Source organism: Acanthaster planci, linkage group LG07 (genome assembly GCF_054643075.1).
Source record: "Acanthaster planci isolate LZ-2023a linkage group LG07, COTS_SCS, whole genome shotgun sequence".
NCBI classification, from domain to species: domain Eukaryota; kingdom Metazoa; phylum Echinodermata; class Asteroidea; order Valvatida; family Acanthasteridae; genus Acanthaster; species Acanthaster planci.
Window position 1 is genome coordinate 20676354 of NC_141783.1, and position 14641 is coordinate 20690994.

At 42.0% G+C, this 14641-nt stretch overlaps 1 protein-coding gene across 1 annotated transcript; it reads left to right on the top strand.

The window, feature by feature from the left end:
* Window positions 1-4078: 4078 nt before the first annotated feature.
* Window positions 4079-14378, top strand: cant1 (calcium activated nucleotidase 1). The gene is made up of 3 exons (XM_022229329.2): window positions 4079-5082; window positions 11275-11478; window positions 12375-14378. Exons 1-3 carry the CDS (start codon window positions 4158-4160, stop codon window positions 12743-12745), a joined length of 1500 nt encoding a protein of 499 aa, XP_022085021.2. The 5' UTR covers window positions 4079-4157; the 3' UTR covers window positions 12746-14378.
* Window positions 14379-14641: the final 263 nt, after the last annotated feature.

A 14641-nucleotide genomic window follows, 5' to 3' on the forward strand; every position in this document is an offset into this window, starting at 1 on the left:
CACATCGTGCTTCTAGAACGTAATAGCTATGACCACGGATACCAGCGATCTTTGTATTTTAAAGGAGGGCGCTAGAGTATGGTGTACTATTTCCGACAAACATTTCTCTCTCTCTTGCCTCCTCCAGGCGACGCTACCAGACGACGCGACGGCACGACAGCTGCCTTGCGTCGTGCCGTCGGGTCGAACCGTCGCCTTCTTGCCATTACGTTTGTACACACACGACGCGTCGTCGCCCGTCGCGTCGTGCTGTCTCAGGTATTTTCCATGATTCATTTTTTCCCGCCCTAAACGTCGCCCCTTCCGTCGCCCGTCGTGTCGTACCATCTTGCGTCGCGTCGTACGTCGTGTGGTGCATCGCGTCGCCCTTTGCTTCATGGTGTTTATTGAGGGCGCTTTTCTTTTATTTCTGTCCCCGTGCTTGCAAAGTACATGCAATTTACTCTTTAGTGTTGATTTGTTCTTGTTTTTATCTCATCCATTCCTCGATTAGGAATAATTTCTGTCATGTTTTATTAAGAAAAAGAAAAAAGAGCAATAAGAAAATCGGCATATGTAGGAACTGCTCTCTCATAATAAGTGGAAGCCCAGAATTCGTCACTCTTTAAATCCAGCCTATGATTTCTTTTTAATACCGTCGATGCAGTTCCCATTTGTGGTAGATTTGTAATTTTATAGATACCGGATTTTCCCCGTGGTCCATCCCGGTAATTTCTAAGTAGTACTCCCAATTCCCCAGACAAATTGTCTACAACTGTATGACCGCAAGTTTGACTAAGGGTTTAGGAAGTTACCACCGAGCCTGCTCTATAATACCCTCAGAATATTCCGTCTTAGTCTTCCTTCAGGTCAGTCTTCCTCGTTACCTTCATCAGCACCACACTTCCAATGATATTAGTCCATGTTTCTGAATAAAACATTATACAGACGCTGTTATCATTGTGGCCTTGTCTTTTTTTTTTTAACTCTGGTTGGCCACACACATGTATAATTTCTCATCTGATCCACATCTTACATTAGGAAGCACGTTATAATGATTGATGTATTGTATCTTCAAAAATATTGTAGCGGACATAATATGAGAATCATGATACCTGCTTACATTATTTATTTGTTTACTAGTTTACCCCTTTTATTATCAGTTAACCAGTGAGAATTAATTCGTTTCCGGCTAATATAGTGAAAAGTTTTCGCACGGTTTACGAAAATACAAATACCCTCACGCTAGAGAAAGCATCTTTTTAATAATGAGAAAAAAACAGGGATTCTATGAAACAGAAAACAATATGAATTAGCAATGAAAATAAATGAAGGCCCGAGCTTGAAGACGATCTATTGCTGAAGTTGGGGACGACTTGGCTTGTCTGGACTTGGCAAGTAGCTATAGAGTTTGCAGTGGAAAGGCTTGCAGTAAAAAAATCGCGTCGCGTCGTGCGTTGCGTCGTGCTTCAGGGGACGTAATAGGCGACGCGATGCACGACACGACGTACGACGCGACACACGACGGTGCGACGCGACGGGCGACGGAAGGGGCGAAGTTTAGGCGACAAAAAATGCAACATGGAAAGGACCCAAGGCAGCACAATGCGACGGGCGACGGTGTGTGCACAAACGTAATGGCAAGAAGGCGACGGTGCGACCCGACGGCATGACGCAAGGAAGCCGTCGTGCCGTCGTGCCGTCGCGTCGTGTAGTTGCGTCGCCTGGATGGAGGCTAAAGAGAGAAAGAAATGTTTGTCGTAAATAGTACACCATACTAGAGAGGATTTGTGTGGGTAACTCTCCTGAATTCTCCTGGAAACTAATTTGATGGGCTACTGGTAATAAACACGTTTTAACGATGTTGATACTTGACCCTGCTGCGACGAGCCAGAAAATTTTTTTGGGGGGGTATACGGTATACTTTTGGGGTCTATTTCATATCCCTTCCAAAAGCGTGTAAATATCCCACAATTTTGCCTCGCCGAGGGACGAAAATCCCGCCCAGTGGATGGGGTATAGTACCCCCCTATAGATCCGCCTCGGGTATAATTTATACTTTTATGCTGAGCTGTAGAGTCAGGACAAAAAACTTCGAGGAACCTGCAACCCGGACACCATCGCCCTGTATTCTGCCAAAACACGCGAAATGGGCAGTCTTTGGTGAATATAATGATTGACAGCAACCATGATTGAATAATTATTTGCGGTAAACAGGGACGGATCCAGAAACAATTTTTCAGAAGGGGAAATTGTTTGTGGGGGTGGAATGGGCCTTTCTCTGCCTGACATGTAAACAAATTGGTACATGAGCAATGTGAAAATCTCGGAACTTCTAAGAAAAAAAAAGAGAACCAAGAATGGATGATTTTAATGCATTAAGGGGTCGCCCGTAAGTACGTACGCACCAGGGGGGAGGGGGGCTGGTACCGTTGCATACACCATGCGTCCAGGGGGGTTCAACCTGTGCGTACCGTACGCAAACCGAAATTTGCCTGTAATGAATCTTCATCATAGCAATAGAGTTTCTCATACAAATAAATACCAGAATCAGCTTGTATGCGTCGAAACTCGAACACAGTCCATCCCGCCTTGTATCCTCCTGTGTCGACGCCCATTATTTGTAAACTGGGACATTAATCATGACCCAAAGACCGGCAGCGTATGCGTATGGGGGTCTGAAAGTGGGCATTTCGTGTGTACTTACTTTATGGATGGCCTATCAGTGCAATTATGCTTCGTGTTGCTTTCTTTCACGGATCGTCGTCACGGCAGATGTTCAGACCGTTAACTACATATGAAGCAAGATATGAGACGGAGAGAACCCCCTGCTTTATGTTGGGCATTGTTTCACTGGAATTTGAGGAATTTTTTCCCAGACAGGTAGGTACCAAAAGTCTAGAGTGTGTATAGTGATTGGACATGTTGGGGGGTACCCCTCTGTCTCATTTCTTGCCAGATATATGAACTTAACATTTTCTTTCGATTTCTTTCGGAGTGCAACGATTCTCCAGCAGTTGTGTAAAGTACGATAGACATGAAGCCATCTTCCGGGGGAGAGCTTGCGAGTGTAACTTCATCAAAATCGACCCAAACATATTCTAAAATCCAGTGATCTGCTTTCTTGGGAGGCCGCCGGGGGGAGGGGTTTCTGTGTTCCACCAATCTAGAAAATGTAAGTGTTTTTTTGGTTTCATAATTCGTAAAGATAACTCTGACGTTGTAGCATATCACGGCTCCAACAATTGGAGTCCTCTCAGGAAGACAAGCACGGAACTGTGAAACTATTTCTCTTTTCACGCAGTCCCAGCAGAGATGCCGATGATTGACGTCACTCCATCGAGGTTCAATTTTTGGATTAGTTCTGAGTCTAAACAAGACAGACATTTTAGAAAGACAGTTTAGGATTGCGTAGGGGGCTTATGGGTAATATCTCTCCCCCAAGAGACAAAAAACCCCGAACTTGCATTTTAACAAGCAAGCAAGCAAGCAAGCAAGCAAGCAAGCAAGCAAGCAAGCAAGCAAGCAAGCAAGCAAGCAAGCAAGCAAACTATCACTCAGGTTATCTCCTGCAGATTTGATCCCAGGGGAGAGAAATCCCTAAGCCAATGAGAGAATGACTTTGGACAGGCAGGGAAGTGCAGGCTGTAACTATCTTATCTAATGAGGCTTCAAGCACACCTTTGATGACGCAGCAGAGGTAAAGGTGTTAGGCGTGACAATTGCATTTGTACGGGGGTGTCATGCGACAAACTATCAACAGTGGAAGGGGTCAATTCCGAGATATTTCCGAGACAACTGAAGTTATCACCCGATTTTGTCATCCCCCCTCCCTTTTGTCGCGCTTGTTGTTATATTTTCCCTCTTTTTGCCAGGGAGCAAGCTACATCGTTATATGTAACCATGGAGGAAGGAACAATCATGGGCAGTCTGAGCAACTCGATCTACGACAAACGCGATGCGAAACTGAATGCAGGTTTCACTTTCGTGGTCAGACCATTAGAATGCTGCAGCGCCCTCAAATCTTTTTCGCCACAAAACGGACTTCGTTCCGAAGGCGGCTTCAACAAAATCCTGTATAGCAATGGTTCCGCGAGTCAGTTTCTCATTAGCACTTTAGAAGTGCGGATCTTGCGGGGCGGGGACCAGTGGAAAACTCAGTAACGCATCGATTACTGATGATGGTATTGGTCGTCAAGTCTGGTACCATGTATCCACTGCAGGTGTTTCTCACTGGCTATCGTTGGTGTCGTCAGGCGCTAAATATTACAGCTTTCACCAACTTGACGTGGCTGCTCGTCGGTGGGCTTGTGTGGGTCGGGTTAAAAAATGCCGGCAGAAACCCGCATCGTCAACGAAAGCTCAGCAAAAGCAGTGATTCAGGGGTCGTAAATTCCGTGGAGAAGTTGCAGGTACCCCAGGATAGTACTAAAAAACGGTGTAAAAAGAGAAAAAGCACCATGTCGAAGTCAAACGAATGGAAATCCTTGGCTGTCGAGGGCAGCAGCCGATCGTCAGGACCGACCAAGTTGTTCGCAAGTTTCACTGGTGCTAAAGGTGGTGTCGGTGCTCTACGAGTGAGGCAGAGAATTGTTGCAGCTGCGGTAGTCATGTTCATTCTTATTCTTGTGTTTTTACTGCTTCCCAGTTCCAAACGGACAAGCGGGAATTTTAGCACAAACAACAGTGGCATGGGTAAGAACTATGTCGTAATGACGTCTGCAGTCTACAATAAAACTTACCCAATTACAGCGCCCCAGCGAACACTAGTTGGAGAGCAGTACCGAATTGGTCTAATATCTGATCTAGATACTGATTCAAAATCAGCAACCAAAAAGAATACCTGGGTTGGGTATTATCTGAAAGGCTATTTAAACATCAACTCGTTACATGACCAAGTTAGTATACAACTAGACAAAGAACCGTCAGTCCTGCAATCACAACTTTCTAGAGGGGGACGAGGGATGGAGCTTTCAGAGCTGGTCACATTTAATGGGAAGCTCTACTCGGTGGACGATCGCACGGGGGTCATCTATGAGATTGTTGACAACACTGTAATACCGTGGATCATCTTGTCGGATGGAGACGGCAGAAATACAAAGGGTAAGGAGTATTACACTGGATGTTAAATTGTAGGCTGCATATCTTACATTTTCATGGCACTGGCATCTGGCAAGAGCAGTATGCACACATCAGGCAGTTGAAAATTGTTTTTTTCCTCTTTTGAAAGAATCCTCCAAGGCCTTGAATAGTCAACAAACTTAACTTTGAAAAGGAAAGTTTGGCATTTTGGTGAATTGAAAAAATTGGTGGCCCAAAATTGCACCCATGCTCTTGTGAATCTTGAATAACCATGGGGGAGATCCGGAGGGGGGAGGGGTGGGAAAAGGATATATCCCCTCCCACTTTTAAGCACACCCCTACATCCATGTACATAATTCAAGGGGGACCTTAAACAGGTACCCTGTATTGTGTCAAGCCTGCACAAGGGGGACGTTTCAGAAACCATCCCTCCCACATTTGACAAGAAATCTTCGCCCATGAGAACAACAATACTATTCACTATACCATGTGAGACTTTCACTTGTGTAAAATACTATAACATAATTTTTAGGCCTGTGCCGGGTACCCGGGTACCCGGGTACCCGCCCGTCGATTTCAAAACCCGGTTCCATTTTTCCGGGCCGGGTACCCGTAAAAAAGTAAATAAATTAGGAACAAACATTCATGCACAAAATGTCTGTGAAATTTCTTACTGAAGGACAGACTTCATGGAAAACCACCGTGCCGATGAAAATCCGGTCCCGCGGTCATACATGAAACTTGAATTCGGAGATCGACAGCTAATTTTGTTACCCACTCCGCCCATTGTATCGCAAGTCGTTTTCCTAGTTCCAGAATTTCCCAGTTCACAAGAGCGAAAAAAACACTAAAATTCACGGGCGATAGGTCACTCGCTACGTGTGATTTTAAATATTTCTTTAAATTGAATAGTCATATAAACCTTTGCATCTAATGTCCGCTTAATCAAAATGACTTTTTTAGAGTTTCCGTTTTTGTTAATTTAGCGAAAACTGCAAGCTCTCGGATCGCGCGGCGTTACCACGCAAAGTCGTTGCGAACTCAACTACACGGGCGCAGCAGAAATGTATGTGACGTAATGGGTTCGTCAACTGTGCGGCGCGGGGAGAATAACGTTGATAGCTCACTGTACAGTTTAAAAGTCGAGTCAAACCGTACGCAATTTCTACCTTTTTAATTCATTAGAATTCTTATTTTTCATCTAATTTTCTCAAAATTAAAAGATTCTCTATTAGAAAAGAAACTTTTTACAATGGTTTTGGCTGAAAATGGATTTTTCGTGTGGTTACTTTTTATTTGTGAAGACGTTTTTGTCTCCATCCTAAACCGATGCAGAACTAGGAAAGGTGTCATCATCACTTTCGTCGATCGATCCTGTGAATCCAAATATAAAAGCTTAGATTTTGAAAAAAAATTTGAAGTATATCCAAAACACAAAGTTGACTTCTGACCATATTTCACTCGAATTTGAGGATTTTTTAGCTGCAGTCTTACTGAATAATTTTCGCGATCCGGAACTAGGAAAATGACTTAACCAAACCTATATGAACAAGAGACCAAAGGAGTTTTGTCTTATGAGGGGGGAGCGCTGTTGATGTACACTTGCATGACTGTATTTGTAACTATCAAACCCTGTCGGCCTAAATGACTTTTGTGCAGAATAAGTAGTGCTTACTGTTTGAATTAAGAGTATTTTTGTCAAATAAAACAATATGAATGAAAATTACTTTATGTCGGGATTGACGACGAAGCGAGAGCGGATTGTGTAATATTCCTGCGGTACTACTACTGGGACTCCACACGGCGTGCTGTAAGTAGCGATCACGCACAAATTGTGCGGTTGATCGGCCTCTTTTATAATCAAAGCACTAAATGTGCGCTACAAACCCAAGGAGTCAGAGAACTAGTTTAGTTAAGTTTTATACCAAGAAATATTCCGTTTCAAAATTATTTTTAAATTAAAGCAACTTGAATTTCCTCAGTGATTCAGCGGAACTGTGGATGAGGAATTGACCAAAAAAGCAGGAATGATTTTTTCTGTATGTACTAAAGCATTTCAAATCCAAGTATTTTTTCATTCAAAAAAAAGGAAATGTTGACAGGTGCAAGTCATAGTACAGTCGGCCAATCAAATATCACTTGTCGAAGTACTTATGCATTAAAATCTCGACAATTTGAACCTCAGGGGAATGGAGTTATCCTGAAAAAGTATTTATAAAACTAAATCACTTCATCGTGGTACGTACCTTCGTGTGGCAAAACTTTCGTATCGCTTAGTCATTTAACAACGTGGAGCGCTGCTATTTTTTTCACTTGGGCTTCCTTATGTGTGGTCACATGACCTTTCTTTTTACGGTCACATGGCTGCTGCAGTGTCAGCGATTGGACTGCCTGAAGGGGACTACAATTGGGCCCGCGTTGCAATCAGGTTAGTACCAGCGTCTTGAAAGCCAGGATTACACAGTTGCAGCTACGTTGATTTATGCAACGTGCTGGTCCTCGTCAGAAAAGAAATGAACTTGCGATGACTCCTGACCCTATCTAGACTTCCGATTCTTTCAACGCCGTTTGAAGCATTTTGGTGGCGGTTTTTTGAATCAGAAACTTCAAAATAAGTGGATGTAATGGTGTGGGCACTGTTCGAGTTACGGTGGTATTTTTGTACATAAAACTTTGAGCCTTTTAACCCGTGACGTACATAGCACTGATCTGGTCCGCACGTGACACGACCGGCGCTCACCATTCGTGCACGCCACATGCGTTCCGCGTGTCCGTGGTCATGCAGCATCCGGGACATTTCCTTTGAGCGTTTGCAGGTGCGTATATCATGTACGTGGTTTGCAGCTCTGTTCTTTTTTCTGACGTTTCCCGTGAAGATTTGTTTTTCTGTTTCATACACCCACACAAAATTTGAAAAATGAAGGTAACAATTTCGTTTGATAAAAAGGTAGGAGAGATTATCTCCGACGTTTAGAACAATGTTCTGCTTGCTTCCTAGGTACCAAAAAGAACCGTGTTTCGGGCACATGATCCACCGGGTTGTGCGCAATGCCATTATCAGGCGATCTCTTTTCCGGGTACCCGGGTACCCGATGTTAACAAAAAACGGGTACCCGGTTCTAAAAATACCCGCAAATGCACACCCCTAATAATTTTCCTAGACAGCGTCAGGATTTGATTCACAGCCATGAAAAAGCCTTGGGAAAACTCGGGCTTTGGTGATGGATATAAGCTGAGTGCGTCCGATACGTTCAGGCACTCACACACATTTCGACACTCCTGTTCTTGATTCTGAACCAGCCGACACAGTTCGGAGACCACATGAGTTTGGAAAAGAGTTGCAAAATGGGCATTATCATTGAGCCACATGCACTGAAGAATAGTTTTGTTTTAGATTTCTCACATTATCAGATTTTTACAGTCTGTGGAAAATTTTTGAATATCTTGCAATTCCTACAAGTAAAGGAGGAAATGTTTTGCAAATTTTTTTTCCAATTCATACTTTCATTATGTTTTGGCAAGCATTCAGGTACATTTGTATGAGAAAGCACAGTGCTAGAATAATGTATTCATTCCTTTTTTGAATTGAAATGCACATGTAATTGAAATCCCAGTGATTTAGGCCTTTTAGCGTGAATGGTACAGTGAAATAACGTGTTACGATCAGTTGCATTAGTTCGATGAATCTGCAACCCCCCCAAAAAAAATCATTCTCATACATGTACAACTTGTGAGTATTTTTATTAATTTTTGTTCTTAAATATCCAGCATAGTAGACTGCTGAAAAAAGTTGGGCTGTGCATTAATGCACACAACTCTAGGCAAGTGTGAAAGGTTACATGTTTAGTACATACATCTCATTGACTTCAGAAATTTAACTTCAGGAAATCCTGACTAGACTACAGCGATACCAGATTCTCCTAGGTGGCTGTCTTCCTCTTGTTGTTTGAAAGTGTGTGAAGACATCCTTTGTTAATTGGGACAGTTGTTTCAAATGACACTCATAGGATTGGTCATAGTTATGCCAGAGGATCCCATAATTTCAAATACTGTTGAAATTCAAGAACCTTTCAGATGTGGCAGCTTGGACCAGTACTGCATGTATGTAAAACTCAAAAGCTCTCTGTGGAATTGGAGAAATTTTGCAGAGTGTATCAACTCGAGTTGCCAAAGGAGACTGCTTTGAATAGGCTGTCACTTTGTATTTGAATTGGAGGGGGGGTGATTTTGTAATCCTAAACTCAGGTATCTTTGTAGCAAGCTTTGTGGATCATACCAAATCCCTCTACTGTGCAGGAAAACAGTAGCACATTCTTGTCCTTAACTTTCAAGCGAAATCAAGACCCACACAAAATTGATGGCGGCTGAGCTGTATCCTGGCCATTTCATCTTCCTGAATAACTCCGGGGGTGCTTTCCTGAATCGGCAGAGTGCCCCGTCCAGCAGTGTGTTGAGACCTAGAGGCACAAGTGTTTGCACTTAGCCCTTCAGTCCGGAATCTAGAGTTGTAACGAAGTTGGTTTTCAATTAGTCATGAAGTCAAATTACAAGCCATTTTCCCTACTTTATGTTCCAAGTTTTCAAGATCAAGTCAAGTGAGAAGTGATTTTCTTTCCCAAAGTGAAGTCTGAAGTCAAAAAATTGTGACTCAAGTTTGAAATGAGTGGGAGTGAGCAACTAAAGTCAAAACACTGCCAGAACTTTTTAAATTTTGCTAAATTGATTGGATTTAAGCAGATTCAGGGTAATATCTCTTTTCAGAGTCACATTACATGTACCTTGAAATGTTTGAATATTGTCAACAAATACTTACACATTGACATACATGTACATATTTTTGACGTATACGTACGATGTGTTTCCCTTTCTCACTCCTTGATTCGTATCTATAAAAAGCCACCTGGTTCATTGGATTTTATAAGATTAAGGAAGGCATGGCCTCACAGGAGGATTAGAACTGCTTGAAAGTCAAGACAAGAATCTAATGCCGGCAAAGAAATGTGTAGGAACTTGAAATTGAACAAAGAGATGAATATTAACCTGAAATTTAAGTAAGGCCTTCATATTAAAACAAGGCAACAAGTCAGCAACATCTGCGCGGACTGTCCTGTCTGTTGGTTGAAATATTAAGCAACCAATTGTCACAGAATTACCGATACAGATCAATATCAGTGCGTGCACGTATTGCAAAATGCACATGCAGACTTTTGAAATTGGAACAGCTGTACAATTGGTAGCAGCAGTGTGCTGCACGACCATACTGGATTGCACTGAAGACCTTTGACCTTTTACCTCAGATTGTACATGTACCCTGAGGCTTCACAATAACAATAACCCTACTAGATCCTTGAACATCATAAGATTTGGGATGGCTGTTGGAAGAGTGGAGTGGGCCATAGCCTGGCCACGATATAGTTAAACTCATGAATTGATATCCTTTAATACTTTAAGTACCAAGATTTTGCCTTTGGGTTCCTTCATGATGGAGGGTTTTGTAGGATTTTGTAAGATCAGTCAGGAATGTTCAGAGTTACGTGCTGAAGGAGTCAGGCATATGCATAGGTTCTTACCTTCTTTAGGTATCTTCTAGGACTTTACAGGTACATGTTCTTGTATCAGAATTCTGCACCATACTGAAAACCATAGGCACATTCTTTGTACCTCATCTAAGGGTGTACTCATACTAACAGATTCCAACAGGCCCTGGTGTTGGAGTGTGGCTCATGAGGGTAAACAGAGGAACCATTGGAGAGTCAACAGTACATTTTACCTTGACGTTGAGAGTATTAGAGAGCTTACATGTACTTCAGGCCCTATTGGCACAGTGGTCTATGGCGCAGGTTGATATCAATGCAGTTTTCTATTCCACCTCATATATAGCAGTAGCCTACCTTTGCTGAAACCCTGGTGCCTGCAACTGTTGCAAGATTTTTCTGCATGTACAAAGATTTTATGCGGTTGTACTAAAGAACAGGAAAAAAAAAAGAAATTTGGCAAAGAGTTCGCATAAATGCGCTGCCTCTACGGCATGGTTCTGTTGGTTGGTTGTTTCTGTCCAGGAGCAATTTTAGGTGGTAAATATTAATAGGGTTTTCTTTGAGAATGATTTTGCAATCCTGTGAGAATTTATTGACTTGTCGAGTGTATGCTACAAATGAACAATGACTGAGTTATAAAACCAAAAATTCTTGTTTACGATTTGCCATTTGTCAGGTTTTAAAGGTGAATGGATGGCTGTACGAGATGAGATGCTGTTTGTAGGTGGACTGGGCAAGGAGTGGACCACGACGTCGGGGGAGTTGGTCAACTTAAATCCCCAATGGGTCAAAGTTGTCAGTCATCAGGGGGCTGTCCGGCATTTCAGCTGGGTAAAGAACTACAATGCTATGAGAAGAGAGGCTGGCTATTCCTATCCAGGTAACTTGGCTTTTCTGTTATTGAAAACTCTTGAGGGTAAGGTCGAGTGACGGCCATCTATCAATCAGTGGCTGATTGTGCCTGGTACTCATCATTACCAAGGAAAATTAATCAGTGGTCCAAACAATTGTCATTGCTTGAACTTGACCTAATTTTTCATAATCCATCAAAATCAACCAAGAGTTTGAAGGATTTAAGAAGACAGAGCCCAGCCACTGTTTCCTGTGACAGAGTTGGTGTATCTTGAAAGTTGGAGTATTAAGACTGTGCCATTGGGCTCCTTTGCAGTGTTAGAATTTGTAGGATACATGTAGAGGAGTATCCCCAGCAGAAATGCTGAAGGGGCTATGGTTATAAGAAGTTGACAGCATGGATACAAGTTGAAATATTAAACCAAGCCTTTCTGCATATGACCTACCCACCAACATGCCAAACTTATTCATGACTAACTCCTGTGTGAAACACATTCCAACTTGGAATTCATCAGAAGAAAGACACCGTTGGTGTATCCTCCATCTTGCGATAAGCTCTTTGCACGTTTTAGGCAAGAGACACCCACAAACACCACATTGTCCAGTATTGACAAAGATGGAACAAAGGCACCAGACCATTGCAGAACTGTAGGTTGCTGTTAAAAAGCTCACCACAACTCAAGTTATAGATAGCAACACACTTGTTGCTTTGGAAAAGTATATTTTAGTTAGCATTCAGCACACATATTCAAATTGTTTTGGCAGTGGCTTAGTGATTTTTGTGTGGATGGATCAGATTTTCTTTATACATTTATGGTCATGCCAGCATAAGTTGTGTTTGGTGGGAAGATGTTAAATGACAATAAGAGGGTACCAGTGGAATAACTTAAAAATTTTGTTTCTCTTGTGTTTTTGTCTTGTCAGGTTACATGATACACGAGTCTGGGGTATGGAGTGACGTCCACCAGCGTTGGTTTTTCTTGCCTCGTAGGGCAAGCAAGGAACATTACACTGAGGCGGATGATGAGCACCGAGCGACCAACCTTCTCATCTCCTGCACCGCCGACTTCACCGACATCCGCATCAACAAGATCGGGGTACTCAACAAGATCCGCGGTTTCTCCTCTTTTAAGTTTGTGCCGGGCACCAGGGACACTGTGGTAGTGGCACTGAAGACGGAGGAGGACCAGGGAAAGATCGCCACCTTTTACACAGTGTTTAACATAGATGGCAAAACGCTGGTGCCCGACACCAAATTTGCGGACATTAAGTACGAGGGGATTGAGTTCATTTAAATCTTTTTGCAATCCTGCCTTGGTCCATAGTTGCTCAAAGGGATGATCAAAACAAAGCATTTCAAAGTTTGAACTGTACACCTTTTAGTAGGGTATTATTGTCTTCATAATTTTGTGTCCAGAGGTGGGTTTTTGCTTCTGATGTTTCAGATGTCGGAGCAACGACCAAAAATATCCTTAAGATGGCAAACAAAGGTGCAGAGCATGAAGTGGCTATGTCATCCGAGAGCGATATAGTAAAAATGACAATGCTGTTGATACATGTCATTTTCGCTCAATATTTGGGAGGACTGCCTTTGCATTTCACATTCCAGAAGGTTTCTATTTGGGTTTGCTGCATGCAATTTGGGGGATGCATGCAAGTTAAGGCCGGTTCATACTTCAGGCGAATGTGAAAGCGAGGTCAATTTGATGTCACAAACATTTTGCAATAAAAGTTCACTCAAAGTGAAATGTGCTCAACTTCTGCGAATAGGTGATCTAACATCATAAATTCACGTTCATTCGCTTGAAGTATGAAACGGCCTTATTTTTGTTGCGATACAGAGGTAGTGGAATGCTTTTTATACAAATCATCAATTCGTGTTACATGTACAGATGTTATAATTGTTGGATATGGATATCTTCATTGTATTCATTCCTTCATTGCCCACATGCTGTGAGCATTTTATTTATTGGGTGTATAAAGTCTTTAAAAGCCTGACAGCTGTGTATATTTGTTTTGAACTTTCAATTTGAAGGCGCCCTTGGAAGTGGTTAATATTTTGTTCAAAATAAAAAATGTAAGCACAAAATGCTGTTCATGAATTGAGACTTCCAGGTGGGGGGGGTTTCCTAATTTTATTCAGAGCCAAATATCCCAATTAAGATTTTCAAAGTGAGATGCCATACAATGGCATTCCCTTTCGTGATGAAATGGGAAATTTATAGATTTCTTTATAATAATTTCTATGTGGATAAAAGGGTTTACCCAGTGTGCATTTAAAAAAAAATCTAATGGCCATTGTTTCCACTGATTAGGAACAAAATTGGAAAAATTACAACCCCCCCAGATTCATCGATAAATAAGTTATCACAGCACCACTGCACGCTAATCTGGCCCCTATTGAAAAGAGGTCAGCAGTGCACTGAACCAGGTTTGTGAACAAAAGACAGTTGTGTAACACCGCACAATCTGGGCTCTGTTTACAAGGCTGCAGGCCTGGCTGAAATATTAGGGCATCAATGAAGGTCACCTGTCAACTTAGAGTAGTGCCTAAAGATTACTCCGTGCGGCTATAAACGACCGTTAAATGGAATAATGAATTGTTGAAGGATTTTGAAAACGGAAAAAATGATAGTCATGCCAGCCCAGCATCATCAACGTTGAAAAATGCCCCTGCACGAAGTGGTTAAGTATATTTTGAAAATTATGATCTGTTGAAATTTTATCATTTCATGTAGTTTTCTCTTTGGGTTTTATTGTGTAATATTTGTAAAAAGATAAAAACAAAAGCAGTTTTAGCTTACAGCATCATGTAGACATTTCCATTCAATGAAGTCATAGTTTTGCATTTTGAAATATCCTTAAATTTCTTTTAAATTGTGGAAAATTAAAAATATTGCATAATTTACCAGTTGACTTTGTGGAATATTGAACTGTATCTGTGTCCAAGTTTGTCTCTGTGATGAAGCCCACCTAACTTGGATTGGGTCCTTTTTATCTCTGAGAATATTGATACACGTATGTAGAAAAGTTGAAGGTTGGGAGGAGTTTCAGATTTCTGGGGTAGTTTCTAAACTGTTGGGACTTTTACAAATAGCGCTAAGGCTGACTGGTAATTTCAAGGGTTAAGAGTGAGCCATCGCTAATGAAATGAGAAGTTGCTTTTGATCTACTGCTATCAGCTGACTTGG

What these genes read in the sequence shown, in the direction of transcription:
- cant1 (XM_022229329.2), top strand. Translation starts at nt 4,158, where the DNA reads ATGATGGTATTGGTCGTCAAGTCTGGTACCATGTATCCACTGCAGGTG. An exon ending in AGACGGCAGAAATACAAAGG is followed by an intron (nt 5,083 to 11,274) that starts GTAAGGAGTATT and finishes GCCATTTGTCAG; the next exon opens with GTTTTAAAGGTGAATGGATG. An exon ending in GGCTGGCTATTCCTATCCAG is followed by an intron (nt 11,479 to 12,374) that starts GTAACTTGGCTT and finishes TTGTCTTGTCAG; the next exon opens with GTTACATGATACACGAGTCT.